At 42.3% G+C, this 15,715-nt stretch overlaps 1 protein-coding gene across 5 annotated transcripts; it reads right to left on the bottom strand.

Moving 5' to 3' along the window:
* Nucleotides 1–468: 468 nt before the first annotated feature.
* CIPC (CLOCK interacting pacemaker) lies at nucleotides 469–13,837 on the bottom strand. Of its 5 annotated transcripts, XM_052693993.1 has the most exons (5): nucleotides 13,819–13,835; nucleotides 12,132–12,213; nucleotides 10,413–10,587; nucleotides 9,370–9,539; nucleotides 469–6,492 (listed from the first exon to the last, which is right to left on the bottom strand). In XM_052693993.1, exons 3-5 carry the CDS (start codon nucleotides 10,483–10,485, stop codon nucleotides 5,611–5,613), a joined length of 1,125 nt encoding a protein of 374 aa, XP_052549953.1. In that variant the 5' UTR covers nucleotides 10,486–10,587; nucleotides 12,132–12,213; nucleotides 13,819–13,835; the 3' UTR covers nucleotides 469–5,610. The 5 variants fall into 5 exon arrangements, with proteins under 5 accessions (XP_052549953.1, XP_052549954.1, XP_052549955.1 ...); XM_052693994.1 differs by lacking the exon at nucleotides 12,132–12,213 and having other exon boundaries at nucleotides 13,819–13,837; XM_052693995.1 differs by lacking the exons at nucleotides 12,132–12,213; nucleotides 13,819–13,835 and adding an exon at nucleotides 13,642–13,664.
* Between the last annotated feature and the right edge of the window lie 1,878 nt (nucleotides 13,838–15,715).

The raw sequence follows: 15,715 nt of genomic DNA, 5'->3' as shown, positions 1-15,715 counted from the left end.
TTTGTCCTCAGCTCAAGTCTGCTGGGGACTCCGATCCTTTCAGACTTTTGTGTTATCAGAAAGATAAAGAAGCAAGTCTCGTCCTCAGTGAAATAAAGATTAGCAGGCCTAATATCCTGTAGATAGACTTCATAGTGTAAAAAAATCGAGCCAGAAGAGATGGAAACACTGTGTTGGTGAAAAAATCTACTGCTTTACTTGTACCTATGCCTGTCAGGAGAACAAAGGCTGCAAACAGTGAGTTTGCACTCTCAGTGAATAGAAAGACCTCCATTGATGGCACTCCTCTTTGGATGTAAAGCGATATGGTTCAAGTCATTGTTCCACCTAGCTCAAAGAGAAAACTTGAAGCACAATCTCCTGTACCTTACTTTATGACAGTATCTCAAGCCATGATGTTGCTGGGTGTTTTGGGAATGACTGCCTAGTTCTTGCTGTAAGTTTGATCTTGAAGAAAAGACAACCACATTTTGAAAAACCTGTTTTATTGAAAATCTGGGATACAGATTTAGTTGATGAGCATTCTCCGCCAAGAAAGGGACTAAATTTTTTCACCCAAGTAATCCTTTTGGTAACAAACTATCCATACCCTTCACAATTCAGACCTTACGCATATCTGGCTGGCAGATTAAGCTAGTGTAGGAGTTCGCCCTGCACAGACAGTGAGTATAATGTACAGTCATCACGTGGAAGTAACAGTTAAGAAACTGAAAAATTCTTCCAAGTTTTCACGACAAATCTATGGCAATGGTCACACACTGCAATATATTTTTAGAGTTCTGTACAGGCCACTTTGAGTCAGGCTCCTCCCAGAAATCCTTTAATTCACATACACTGTTAAAGCTCACATGTCACTCTTCAGTAAGAAATCATAGTACCACTTTTGGATTTGCACTTTCCCACATGGGGAACATGGTCTTGTGGAAATAAGTAAAGCATGATTTGGAATCAAGGACTTGGCAGCTCAACAGCACTAGACCAAGCCATATATTTTTCAACTATATACTTTATTTGATTCATATTTCACAGTCTATTTCTGTAAAGATTTAACAAAAAGGTCATGTTTTATAACAGGGCTCTTAGGCTACTGTATTCAAAGCTGACAATGAACTCAAAAGGTACAGAAAAAGTTTACATTCCAACTAGAGCAGTAGATCTTCAAAAATATGTAGCAAAAGTAATCAAAAATACCAATGTTTATTTAACCTCAATAGAAAAACAGCAGTTTGCCTGAGCCACGAAGATACTCTGCTTGCTAATTGTAGCAGGAACTGAAGCCCCAGCAGACCATCTCACTGACTTTTTAGACTGGGACACGTGCTTTAGACCAACTTGTCTTGCCACTTTTAAAGTTAAAAAAAACAAAAAACAAAACAAAACAAAAAAAGCCTTCTAAGTTTACTGCTTGCATGTTTCCAATTAAAGAGGTTAATGTTTCTGCTCATCTCCACTGGACCGCTTCCAGATCCCTGCCCAGAATCAACATCTACTCTTGCTCTAATACAGTCAACTAATTTTCCTCAAAAGAGCACCAGAGCTATGCTGTTTTATTAAATTGCAGCCAAGAAAGGAAAGTCCTTACTGTTTAAAGGACTTCTCGGAATAAAGGCAGCTAAGAGAAACTGAACAGAAAGATATCTGACAATGCATCTGTTATTAGGGCCTTCAAAATCCTTTATGGTAACTGCAAATTTTGAAGCAAAATTTGTCTAGGGATACAGCTCCTATGGGGCCCTGGCCTTACCCATACAGAGCTCTAGGAGTTTTTCTAGTTCAGCAAAACCTCTTTAAATCTGCACTGATGCCCAGTAGATTTCTAACCAGCTGCTGGACATTATTCCAGATTTATCAAATACATACTTATACAGATTAACCATTTGAAATGCCTATCAGCTATAAGCATACACTTCAGCTCACTCTTGGTGTTGTCAGGGAAAAATGTACGTGGTGCTGAGAGGACTATGAGAGAGTTTTACCAGCTAGAGGTTCCCTAAGCCAAAGTGCCAGGCCAAGTTTTTTGTCAGTGCAAGGCCAGGTTTTCCATTCCCTATACTCCAACAGAGCAACAGAAATAGGAAGGAGATCAAATAGTAAATAAAAAATTTCTTTACTGTAAGGGTGGTCAAACAGTGGAACAAGAGGAAATCTCTACGAGGGGGATGGTACCCCATGCTAGAAATATTAGAAAAGACATTTGGATAATGCCCTCATTAACATACTTTAGCTTTCAGTTAGCCCTGAAGCAGTTAGGCAGTTTGACTCGATGATCTTTGAAGGTCCCTTCGAAGTAATGACACAGAATCATTTAAGAGGTCACCGGTGTACTCACTCATCATATACAGCTGGAATTCAACTTCATTTTTCTTACCTCCTTTCATCTCTAGAGAAAACCTGAATCCATCGTGTTTTCTAGGAAGACAATCACTTCCTATTAACACATTCTGAACTTCCTATTCCTCTCTATAATTGATAGACAGAATAAGAATGCTAAGAAAAATAGAATAGATATCCTATGCACTTTCGCATACTACACCTCTAAGACTATTAAAGGTATCAGATCAATGGAACTGCCTCCTACTCCTTCCTCTAAGAAGCTCTTATCCTCTGGGATTCTTACACAAATGGCACAGGGCCCCACCTTATCTACCCACCCAACAATTGTCATTTAATGCAGATATCACATGCAGTTCTGGAAGAGCTAGTTACGTCCTACATTGTTACACTGTATTATGCTGCTTTCCTGCCTTTTGGTTTCTCTGGTTCAATTTTGATATTGCTGTGCTGCAAGTTGGGATATCCTATTATGCACAGTTATAGTGAAAACACCATATAGTCTTCAAAAATCCGTCTCAGTATATTCCTATGTACCGTGCTACAGGAGCAGCAGCACAGCAGTTCAGCAGGAGAACAGGATGAACAATGAAACGCACTGCTATTAGTTTGTTACAGCTCATAAAGGGCTTTATGGGGAACCCTAACACAAAATTTATCTCTAGGCCTCTGGCTAGGGAAAACATGACTCCCATTTCTCCTCCACATGAGACATCTACAGCATTTCTTTACGTTGGTTTTTCCCTAAATAGGGGGAAACCCCTTATTACAGGGAAATCTCTTGCACCTTTTCTACTGAGTGTATTTTAGGAAGTCTAGAACAGCATTCTCCACAGCCTTCTCTAATCTTAATTCCCAAAGGCATCAGAAAATGAAGGGGTCTAACCACAAACTAGCGAGAGTTCTACTATAATTTCAAGTACCTCTTTTAGGAATCTGAAATGAAGTGATCAGAGCATCAAAATACCCAGAAATCTATATGGCACACTTTTTGGAAAGCATTTTCAAGTGGAAATGAACACGCTATAATCAATCCAGATTTCTTATCCCTCATAGGAAGAGACGTTCTCAGTTCGTTTATACAGCCTGCCTCTGGTAAAAAGCAAACAAACAGACCCTTTTTACTGGAGGGACTGACAAAAGTGTCTAGATAAACTGACATCTGTAGAATAGCTTTTGCAACTGACAACTGCAGATGTCTGCTAATAACACTGCATAAGATGTTAGCCCTTAACTACATTTAATGTCAAGCAGGCTAGGGATGAGACACAGTTACATGGACAAAAATGGTTTTGTTTAACTTCAAACTCAAGCAGATAAAACTTTCAGCAAGATTTTCCAAGTTGACATCTTTTTATTTAGTTATTTTTAAGTACACATATTCACTCAATTTCTCTCAGTAACAAAAAAAAGGAGGGGAGGGAGATGGGAGGACTTGTTTTCTCATGGGCCCCCTCTACTCTCACTTCTCTCCTTTTTTTCATTCTTAACAATTGATTTCATAGATTCACAGAATTGTAGGGGCTGGAAGGGACCTCTAAAGATCATCTAGACCAACCCTCCTGCCAAAGCAGGCTCCCTAGACCAGGTTCCACAGGTAGGCATCCAGGCAGGTCTTAAACATTTCCAGAGAAGGAGGCTTCAGTGTCTCCAAGCAGCCCGTTCCAGTGCTCCGTCACTTCACCCTTTCCGTGAAGAAGTTTTCAACACATCTGTGTGTAACTTCCTAAGCTTCAGTTTGTGGCCATTCCCCCTCATCCTATCGCCACTGCTGCAAAGAGTCTGGCCTTGTCCCTTTGCCTCCAGCACCTTAGATATTTAAGGACATTGATCAAACCCCTCTCAGCCTTCTTTTTTCAGACATAGGTTGCTCAGCCTTTCCTCATAAGAGAGGTGCTTCAAGCGCTCTGTCATCTTAGCGGCCCTCTGCCGGACTCTTTCCAACAGATCCCTGTCTTTTCTGTACTGGGGAGCCCAGAACTGGACGCAGTGCTCCAGATGAGGCCTCACTAGGACAGAGTAGAGGGGGAAGACCACCTCCCTTGACCTGCTGGCCACACTCCTTTTAGGGCATCCAAGGACACCACTGGCATTCTTGCAGGGCACACTGCAGAGTCCCAGGTCCCTTTCTGCAGAGCTGCTCTCCAGCAGGTTATCCCCCAACCTGTACTGGTGCATGTGGTTATTCCTCCTTAGGTGCAAGACTCTACACTTGCTCTTATTAAACCTAATCTAGTTCCTCCCTGCCCAACTCTTCAGTCTGCCCGGGTCTTGCTGAATGGCAGCACAGCTTTCTGGTGTGCTTCCTCCCAGCTTCATATCATCAGCAAACTTGCTGAGTGTGGACACTATCCCCTCATCATCAAGGTCACTGATGCAGATGCTGAACAAGACTGGGAGCAATTTCAAAGAAAAAAAAAAAAAAAGTTTAGCCTCATAAACGAAAGATATATGGATAAAATAACATTTAACTAGTCTTGCCAAATTAGCTCTGGTGAACAAGTGTCTTTCTTGCACAATGTTTAAAAATGCCTCTGCATTCTACCAAGAAAATCTAAAGCCTTTTGCTCCGTACACTTTTTAGTCACTAACGGGAAGTGCAAATAAATACAGCTTTGAAACAAACACTTCCAGTGCAATTCTCCTTCATTCATCTTTACAGACCAAAATCCAACATATGCTCAACAAAATCAAGTCAGCGGGCTCCTAAGACTCTTGTCAGTTTGGTCAAAGATTGCAATAAATACAGAATGTTGCTTCACCACAAGCAGATCTGCACTAATTCAAAACAACTGTAACCCCAAAAGCAAGACTCTCTATCGACAGCAACAGTCTGATAGCACCCCACCAAACTGATCTTCTCCTCACACCAACTCCCTTCCTGCAACTGGTGATAGCCCAATACTGGGGACTGTTTTGCCATGCCACTCTCAGAACTGACAATCTGAAGATGGGAATAGGAAAAGACTTGCTTGCAGAATTCTGCAAATGACTGTCTTCTCACAGCAAGAATGGGAGCATGCCAGCAGAGCACATCCAAGCTTCCGAAGTCCAAGACAGTATAGAGTTAGCATGGAGTTCAAGGTCATACTGGAGTAGCGAGTAGTCATCTGGCCAAGATCCCACTGTGCTGTCCCAATCCCAGTCCCACGGGTGGCTGTAAAGACAAGCTGTGAATGGCATGCCACCTTGCACATCTTGGACTCAGAACGTTCAAGTAAAAGCTTGAGACAGGAAATAGGAGGCACAGGAATAACTTAACATCTATGTACCATTTTACTACATGTTTGGATAAGTGGAGTCTTCAAGGTTGCTATTAGCTTTATCTGAACCTGTTAGCGATGCTTCTAGCTCTGCCCATGACTGTGGAGCATTGTTCTTTATTGCCTCTATGAAAAGTTGTGTTTGGTGCTTCAGTCTGTCCAGCTCAGCTTGAGTCACCTGGTTCTGATGAATGAGCTCCTTGGTTTTTAAAGTGATCTCTAGCAATCCTGACCTGCGTAGCACAACGAGTGTATTCTGAAAGCGTCTGCACTTACTTTGCTGTTGCAAAAGCAGCTCGGGGGTAGTGCAAGTCTCTTCTGGTATCAGTGGCAGGCTCCACACTGCAGACTGCATTGTAGTTTGTGATGCACTCTCATTCTCATGAGGAGTGCACTTTGCTGTCTGTAGAGTTCCAAAAGGCAAAAGAGAAGCCAAACCTGGAACTTTTGGAGTGTCAGCAGAAACGCGATGTAAACCAGGAAGATTTGACACTTTTCCAGTTGTCATCAAGCTTGAAGAACTTTGCTGGTTAGAATCTTGAGGAGCCTTAAAGCTAACTGGTAGATGGGCAAAAGGACTAGTAGTAGACAAACCTGTGCTCCTTGATATAGGAGAAGTCTCCATTTTAGATGCTTCTGTGCAGAGTCGTTTATGGCAACTGGTTTCCTGATGTTCCTCTAGATCGAAGGAGTGGTCTCTCTTACAGGGCTGTGGTGCTATTTTGGGATAAGAGTTCAGGATGGGCAGGTAGTTAGTGGGATCGTTTCTCTTTTTCCCGACAGGGTGAGGGTTAATGGGAGGTGGGATTGATGGGTGAAGAAATACCAGCTGTGGCTGAGCTGGAATCACTTCAAAGGATGGCTGGACAGTCCAAGACTGGAGCTGGGATGAACTCCCCTGAGAAGCATAAATGGGGAAAAACAATTCTTACAGCAGTGCTACTGATAAGGATTAAAAAACCTTAAGCAAAACAGGTGAATTATGCCATTTCCTCATAATTGATACATGCTACACAATGTAACATACTGTGAGCAGCTTATTAACAAACTTGTTCTTCTCTTCTCTGACAACAGAACGTAACACTAAAATCAAAGCTGAAAACCATACATAGAGAATATATTTAAAAACAATTCAATTTACACACACTTTCCCTAATAAGAATTACAGTGCACGCTTGTATCATGCAGTGCTAGTGTAAAATTATTACTGCACTTGAGGCTAAAGAAGAAGTACACAGAAGATTTGAAAAATAAACTTGAAAAATTCTGGTTATGAAATATTCCAGAAGAGTTGGAGACAGCACAGATATTTCAGGAGCAATTCAGGCTCCCTCTTTGTGAAATGCAGCAACTCCAATTCTGTCATTTCTATTCTTACAGCAAGCTTTTGAAATGGTTATTTAACACAGACATTACTTAACGTAGCTGCTCAGTAAGTCTTGGAATCACGAGTACAATAAACAGTTGCAATAAATTTAAAACCATGAAGTTGAAAGAAGAAAAAATACTGACTATCAATCAATTCAAGGAAAACTGCCTGTTCTAAGCCCCAAGCAGTTTAATTCCATCCTTTTGGTGAATCCTGGGCAATGCCTTAAAAGCATTATATCTCAAGAAAAGTGTTTTATGTCCTTCCACAAATCACATTCTGCAATATAGGTAGGGTAATACATCAATTTTTACAAGACTTTACCTTTTCTTTCACAAATACACTACTGGGGAACTTCATGAGATCTCCTGTCCTGCACACCTTTCTCTTGACGTATCAAATGGTCTGGTAAAAAATAGTATTTCTTTCAGGAAAAACAAAACCAAAAAAATCTTCACTTCTTCTAGCACAATATATTCTCTGCTGTTTCTCCAATTTCTGTGGTCCACTGCAGGCCTGCTGAGGGCACTAGTTTTAGAAGCACTACAGTATTTCATTCTTTTTTGTACTATTTTGATTCATCTGAAATCCAGACTCCTTTCTTCAGCCTCAGAACATTTAAACTGGCAAATGCTAACATGCTTTGCTGAAGTCCACTCCTGTCAGCAGAAGACTTAACTTGACAAAGGTGGGCATCATCCACTGATTCAGATATTGAGACTTGGCGATGAGATTCAATTACCAACTCTAACACTGAGTTCAGTGGGCAAGAAGCTCTGTAGTAGTTAACATTAGTTCCTTATTTCACAGACAAAAGAGCACATCCAAATGAAAGGTACCCAGACAAATTAAGAGTGGGCAAGTATATATACATACCATGGCTATATAAACATTAGACAGAACATGAAACCTGAAGAGCAAGGCTTTGGACTCAGAAATTGTTATTTATGCAGTACCCAGCATACTGGAGCCCCAAATTCATCGAGGCCTAAAGAACTGTGATAACAGTTCTGTGTATCATATGGATACTTCTCCTTCCTATCTGTAACAAAATCAAGAATTCAAAATGCCCAATTTTTGAACCCCATACCAACAGCTATCAGTCTGTGATGAAGCTTGCCTCTTCCCTATTACAAGAGAACCTGGGCATTTGTGTTTTAAGTCATGTGCGTTCTGTCCACACATCTGAGAACATGGCTATAAAAAAAAAGCTTCCTGTCAAGATGAAGCACAATGCTCAGATCAGAACCATGCGCCCCAACAAATGCATGACCTGTCAAATTATTGGAACAGGTTACCCAGAGAATTGTTGGAGTCTCTGTCCCTGGAGGTATTTCAGAAACATGCACGTATGGCCCTCAGGGACACATTTTAGTGGGCATGGTGGTGATGGATGGACGGTTGGACTAGATGGTTTTGGAGATCTTTTCCAACCTTAATGATTCTATGAAATATTAGCAAGAACCCACCTCTATGCTGGCTCTGACACACAGCATTTAACAGATTTTTCCCCTTTTCAAAACAGATTCAATATAAAAGAATGAAGATCTATTTCTTTTTTCTTCACTCTCACTGTATTCTCATACGTATTCTAATAGTAAAATAGGCTGAAGTACTTTTGCCTTGTTTATCAACATGAGTAGAAGCAAGAAGCCCAACAGTATAGCAGTACTTCAAACTTGTAGCTTTTGCACCTTCTGTCACATTACAGACCTTTTTGATGTCACACAGAAGTGCTAGAGGAGTAACACATAATATGATATTGGAAGGTACAAACATGGAATGTAATTGTTGCAACGTGAGACATGATATGTAATTAAGAAAAAAACTGCTCAAATAAATATACTGAAACTAATTTTAGATACAGATTTGATTTGTTCATTTATAACTTTCTAGATGAAGGCTTCATATTGCATCTAAAGCACTTCTAGAATCTAAGAAGTGGAAAGCAAAAGCAATCATCCTACTCCTTTGTCTAAACTGAACAAGAATCACAGAACGGCCAGGGTTGGAAGGGACCTCAAAGATCACGAATCCCCAACCCTCCTGCCACATGCAGGGCCACCAACCTCCACATTTAGTACTAGACCAAGAAATCATCAGCTTTTGAATGGAAAAATACTTATTCTGGTTTGATTTTTGGTGCCATTTGAATAACATCATAAAGATCTATTTTTTGCAGATCCCTTTGAGACAAACAGCAGATGCAATGCAGCTTCTGTACTTCATCTCTTTCCCCCCTTAGCAGTTTTAGCTGCCTCTCCAAAAGAGGGGTTGTTATTAACAAAACTTTACAAATTACTGCTTACTTTTTGGACTGCATCAACTTAATATAATCCTTTTTGAAAAGAAAATATAAAAAAAAATTTTTTTGCAGTATTTTCTGATACATTATTTTTTCCTTACCTGCTTTACTAGAACATTTTTCATTACAACCATAGGAGAAAGTGCAGGAAAGGAGCTGCTCGTGCTCACAGGGCAAGGCCAAGGCCCATCCTCTGCATTCCAACACAGCGCATTCAGGACATCCTCAGAGTCAGTATGCTCCATAGCACTTAGGCACTCTGAACTGCCATCTGCCAAATGTAGAATTCAGCTGTTAGTAATTTCTCATGTAGCATGCTTACTGTTTCCTTTCTGTTCTACTATTCTGTGCCCTTTCAATTAAGCACAGTGAATAATAAAGTTCAATTCTGCAATACCAATAAAATTAGATCTTTTGTGACAGCTATTAAGTGACCTTTATTTATTAAAAGACTTTGTATTTCACAACAGTTCTGATGCAAATACTGTCTCCACGAAAATCTATTTATTTTTGTTCATCTGTATTTAGTCTCCAAGGGATGACATGCTACCACAAAGTCAGCTCTGAAGGCTGTTACACAAAAGAGCTAGCAGATTCAGGTCCATGCTGCAATCTTTTGCATTTTTAAATCTGCTACCTACAAACCCAGTGTGCACAGTACCTCCCACAAAAACACTTTTAACTTTTAAAGGAAATCTTTGTATGATTATTTGTTGATTATTAAAACGGAACATACTGTCTACATTTTGCTGATGTTACAAAAATCACAGTTTTATCAGGCTCTAATGACAATCCAGTCAAACTGCAAAACATTACATGACATAATCCAATAGTTCATTGATCACTGCAAAGAACAAGTTAATTTCCATTCCCACTTCTAGACTCTGAAGAAAAGGATTCCTCCATTCAGTTCTTTGTTAGGCACGTTTTTATATTCTCATGCCACTGAAACTCACACGATGAACTACACAACGCTCCACTCCAAAAATTTTGATGGTAGGATTATTTTTTAAGCTGCCTTAGATATAAAGACCCTACCATGTAATCAAACACAAAATGCAAAGGGTTGGAGTCAGCTTTATCCAACATCACCAGCACTCTGAAAACAGGAGGAAAAAAGAAAAGTAGCACAGTCTTTCTAAACCTGAGTATCCGGAGTCCTTGTCGGATTCAGCTGCTGCCATGCTGAAGTGATGGTTCAAGCTCTTCATTTCCATCCGTGTGCTCAGTATTTTTTTGAAGGTGTCAATATGTGACTATTTTGTCTCCATGCTCCCCCAGTGCTGGTGGCTGTCTTCAACACCTCTTCCATTGAGGAACTATAAAAACCATTAAAAAACAAAACAGAGACTTCCTCTGAATCTAACAAAAGATCCAACAGTATAAGTCAAAAGCGGCTATGCACGTCCTTGCAGAAATCTTATCAAAGTTCTGAGGCATCTGTTAAGCAATCTGTGGAATTCTATTAAATTTCCAGCTTCACATTTGCTTTTTATCACAGATTTAGGTTAGCAAAGACTTGCCAGTGAAACCACTGCTTATTCCCTGCAAAACACTCTGAACTATTCATATTTAATAACACATTAGAGAACAGAAAAGACAGGCCACAATTCTTTGCATCACATTACTTTGTAGAACTTTTGGGACTCAAGCCTTCCACCTGCCTCAGGCTAATTTCTTAAGTTTCAAGGAAGTTCCCACAATCCAATCTTTCAGTTCCCTGTACCAACTACAACGGAATGATACCACAGTAGACGTGGCTGTTGGGTCCTTCAGAGTAGGTTAAAACATGTTGAAAAATCTAAGACAGAAATAAAGAAATTAATTGAAGCAGAAGTACAGTACAGTTTTTTTGTTGTTCTTGTTGAATGCAATTGCTCTTTTAAAACACGCTATTGCTGTGAACACTGCCAGTGGATAAATCCAAGAGGAGTCAGAAGTACTACAGACATGGATTTGGTGGAAGGGCAGATGACCATATCTTGTTCAGCTCTTTCCTTCAATAGCTTGGCAAGTCAAGTACAGAGCACAGGTCTGCCAATCTTACTGTATTACCTGAAGTAGAATCGTTCCATACGTAAAATCACTGGTGCATGGTACATTCATTTTGGGAGCACAGTACATATTTCTAACTTTGCTAAAAATTCCGACAGATGAGGCAATAACTCACAGCTTCTGTGGCCACAAATGTTAATAAATAGAATCATAGAATCATTAAGGTTGGAAAAGACCACTAAGACCATCCAGTCTCCATCAAGTCCAACCACCCTCCCATCAGCACCATGCCCACCAAACCACATCTATATAGATGAATGTAATTTCTTGAACTGGCAAAAATGCAATGCCCAGCTCTACTGGATGGCTGAAGTTCAGCACGATGGTTAACCAAGATCAAATAACAGATATATAGTGTACAGTAGTCATCTGCAACTAAATCAAGGCTCTCCTGAGTGAAGTGGAATAGTCACTTATTTCTTTCTACACTGCCAGTAAATTAATTGGAGACTTTCGGGGTAGCTCAAATGACTCAAAGAATGAAATGTAAATAGACAACTAAAATATTAGAGCCACTTTTCTTCCTACAAAGGCAAAACAAGCTAAAAGCTACTCATAAACAATTTCTTCCCAAGAATTAAAGTTGCCCAGGTTACATCTGTCTTCCAAACAGCTATTCTAGGAGCTGGATTGCAAATAAGTCAGCCATGCTGGATGAAGCCCACACAACAAACACAGTTGAAACCTGCAAAGCTGTGGTTTTGTTATAACAGTCTGTTTCACTCTCTGAATGAAGCAAGTCTTGTGATCAGAGAACAAGACAGGGATGAAGAAATCCATACTGCTAAAAGCACAACACATAGTATACCTGCAAGTCACTCCTAGTGGAGATGTGGCCTTAGAAATGCCTCCCCATACCCTTTCTGAATGAAAATACTGAAAGTCTGGAACTAGTAGTGACAAAACAGAAAAATGCAGTTACATGATGGCCTCCTGCGACACGTACTTGTAACAACCTTCCCATGCTTCCTAAGGGTAGGTAGGCTTTTGTAAAACTAAGAACAGTTTCTCCTCTTATAAAAGGTAGGAGAGACTTTAGCTAACAAAAAGCTGACAGGATGAAACACAGAAATTGACCAATACTATTCATAAAAATTTCCTATAAAGCAACTCTTTCAAGTTTCATCTCATGTTAGAGCTGTACATTTAAATTAAAATTACAGAAACTTTGAACTTCACATAACAGACAGAGCAGGAGCCCATTAACAGCACTGACTAGTGACATCTACCTCAAGTAACACTGCAACATACATATTCTGGAATAACCTACCCCCGGAAGTAAGTTTCTCCTTAAGGTCCTTACACTTGATGGCTAGAATTGTGCTTGAAATTCTTAAGCTTTAGCACCTCCATTAATGAATTCCGTATGTTAAATAACACTGCTGACATGCTAAGTGGCTGCCTGTAAAGGCAGAAGAATGTTCAACAGAAGAAAACTTAGTCACTAGTCTTTTGCCTCATTTCTACTTCTGTCTTCAGTCACACCTGCTGACCTGCTAACAGATATGGAGCTGTCAGAACTACGGAAAAGCAACCTAGGTGCTATCCCTGCTCTGTGTCTCATTCGTAGAATCATCTGATAGGACTTATCAAGCAATCACAATCAGGAAACCCACTAATTACTGGCATTTTAAACTAGTTATCAGTATACATTGTAATCTGTATGAATTTTAACTGGATTAAAAGCTATGAAGATAACCCTGCTTCGCAGTCACTACCAGAACAGCATGGCTAAATGTTTGCGATATGGACAAGTGCTAAATGAAGGAGCCGGATCCCAGCTTCTGTTAGCTATCCTTCTCCAAAGCAGACATTAGTTAAGAAAGCACTGCGTATGGAATGCTAGTGCGAAGAAGAGCTATCAATACATGAAATACAAGCACCCCTTCTGTCAGCTAGGCACCCCGTCGAAGGGACCCATGAGGCTCACAGAGCCCCGCTCCCGGCTCCACACAGCACCATTCAAAGTTCAAACCCTACGGCCGAGACAGCTATCCCAGCTCTCCAGCTGCGGGCCCTGGAGCTGCGACCGCCGCACGCAGCCCGCTCCACGCCCGACCTCTCTGCGGACGGAACCTCATGCCGGCATCCGACCGGCGTCCCCCCAAAGACGCAACTCCAGGCCGTTCCTCGGCTCCCACCAAGGGAAGCTTTGCGAGCTGCCGGCCCATCTTCCCTTAACGAGGTAACTAACTCAGAGACACCCACCCGCAAGCAGCGCTCGGGACGGCGAGCGCCGAGCCCCCCCCAAGCCCGCTCCCGGCGCTGCCTCCCACACCGCCGCGCTCTCACGGCCGCCTGCCTCCCCGGCGCCTCACCCGCGGGCAGGACCGGGCCGGGCCGGGCCGTCCCGGAGCGCAGCGGGACGAGAGGTGCGGCGCAGCCCCTCCCCGCGGCGAGGCGGGGCCGGTCCCAGCCGAGATCGGGCCGTCCCGAGCACTACGGTCACACCGCGCTCTCAGCGGTAACGCGCGCCGGACCGCGACACCCCTCACCTGGCCGCCGGCGGCCTTGTGCGCGGCGCCACCACCGCGGGGCGCAAAGCTCCCCGCCGGCCTAGACGTCCCGCCCCGGAAAGGGAAAGTGACACGGCAGCTTCCCTCAGCGCTCATGCGCACGGCCGTCTGCTTGCGCCCTCTGTCGGTGTGGCGGGTGCAGTGCGCGTGCGTGGCCGTTGGGGCGGGAAGGGCAGTGGGGTGCTTTGTGGCGCCTTGTGGCGCCTTGTGCGGCGCGCAGCCACCTCGGGCGTTGAGGCGGGAATAAATTCGGTCTGAAACTGTGTTCGCTGGCCCTCAAGCGTACGGTGGGGTCGGGTGTGGGGGAGTAGGCAGCTGTAGATTCACAGCTGTTGTGAGTACACGCGGGGCTCGCCAAGGAAAAAGGCACACTGAAGTGATGCCTGAAAAGCACTCGGGAGGTGCATCCACCCCGCTGCTGTCAGAGAAGTGTCGGAAAAGAGAATCTTTGCAATAAGAGCACTAGTGCTTTCTGCTATATGCAGCAAGTATGAAAGTGGGTGAAGCTGCCCGGCCTGGACACCTGAGAGGATCGGGCAAGTGATCAGAGCCAGGAATCCGGGGTGCTGCTGGAGTTCCCAAGTGCTGTGCTGAGCAGTATAATTCATCTAACACATGACAGTTCAGGCTTTTCTAGTGCCTGCTGTGCTGTGAGGAAGAGACGTAGCGTATGCACAGCCACATAGCAAACAGGGAAGGCAGCATCAGAAGTCCAGAAATGGAGAGGGAAAACACAGCAGATGAAAGAGCTGTCATAAGCAAATGAGGAGTAAAGGATACTCTTCTCCTTGGTTGGTAAATATGAAATAGTGGAAGGAATGTGTGTGTGGATTTGCCTTCCGTGAACTGCAGGAAGCCAAGGGCAAACAAGGAGGAGGAGGAGGATCTTCTACATCAGTGACTACAGCAAGAATAGATGTTCTTTTTCTAAGACCCCTAAACGCTGCCAGCAGCCAGAAGTCTATCAGGATATTTTGCATTTGGAGATGAAAAGCAGTTTCATGAGAGAAAACAAAAGGGATGTGTGGAAGGGCTGAGCAACGACAATGATTTCCCTGAATAGTAGTACATAAAATGAATGCTTCCATTGTAATGGTGGTCTTGGTTAAAGAACCTGAAACACACTTATTAAAAAGATCGATGTGATCTAATAAGTTCCCGAATGGAAATGAAAGGAATCTTTAGCCTCAGCCCTCTTTTGCAAATAACCTGTCATGTACAAAGCAAATCAAAATGTTTGGGGCTGTGTGAAATGACATTGTCATTTTGAAAATCTTACACAGAATGGGATTTCATTCCTACCAATTCAAAGTGCTGTGAAAGAACTGTAGTTACACGGACTGCTAGAATGCATTTTTGAGTATTTAAATATCAGATCTGTATCCGAGTACATCTGAACAGTACTGTGAGATGTGTGATATCTAGGCTGTGGATTTGGATCCCTTACCATTTTGGAGTTTTGGATTCTGAGGAAAAGCATGCTAAGAATGCTGTTACATCATGATATTTGCTTAGGCATGGTGCTGATTGCCATATTCCCAGAAACAACCCTCACTGATCACCACAGAGACCAGATTTTTCAGAGTATAGAGTGTTCATGGGTTCTGTCTGAAAACAACTCATCAGAGAGCAACAGACCTGTATTTGGGAAAGAAACCTGCCCTTCAGTTGAGCTGATTCAGAACGTTCGTACTGCCTGACACCAGACTTTCATCCAAGGTAGGAGTATGGAACTACTTTCCTGTTCGCAGAGAAGTTTTACTGGATAGTCAAGGTAAGCCTCTGCCTTAAATTAATTATATCTATCACTTGAATTCTTCCTGCATTCAGTTGAATTATACCTTAGATGTGAATTGAACATTATCACCTGAATTCA

The sequence above is a fragment of the Tympanuchus pallidicinctus genome, unplaced genomic scaffold (genome assembly GCF_026119805.1).
Source record: "Tympanuchus pallidicinctus isolate F22 unplaced genomic scaffold, pur_lepc_1.0 scaffold3, whole genome shotgun sequence".
NCBI classification, from domain to species: Eukaryota; Metazoa; Chordata; class Aves; order Galliformes; family Phasianidae; genus Tympanuchus; species Tympanuchus pallidicinctus.
This window is presented reverse-complemented; position numbering and strand designations above follow the sequence as displayed.

Excerpts from the sequence above, each read along its gene's own strand:
- CIPC (XM_052693994.1), bottom strand. The coding sequence starts at position 10,485 with ATGGAAATGAAGAGCTTGAACCATCACTTCAGCATGGCAGCAGCTGAA. Across the intron at positions 9,540-10,412 it reads CAAGGACTCCGGATACTCAG|ATGGCAGTTCAGAGTGCCTA; the intron begins GTTTAGAAAGAC and ends TACATTTGGCAG. Across the intron at positions 6,493-9,369 it reads AAAATGTTCTAGTAAAGCAG|GGGAGTTCATCCCAGCTCCA; the intron begins GTAAGGAAAAAA and ends TATGCTTCTCAG.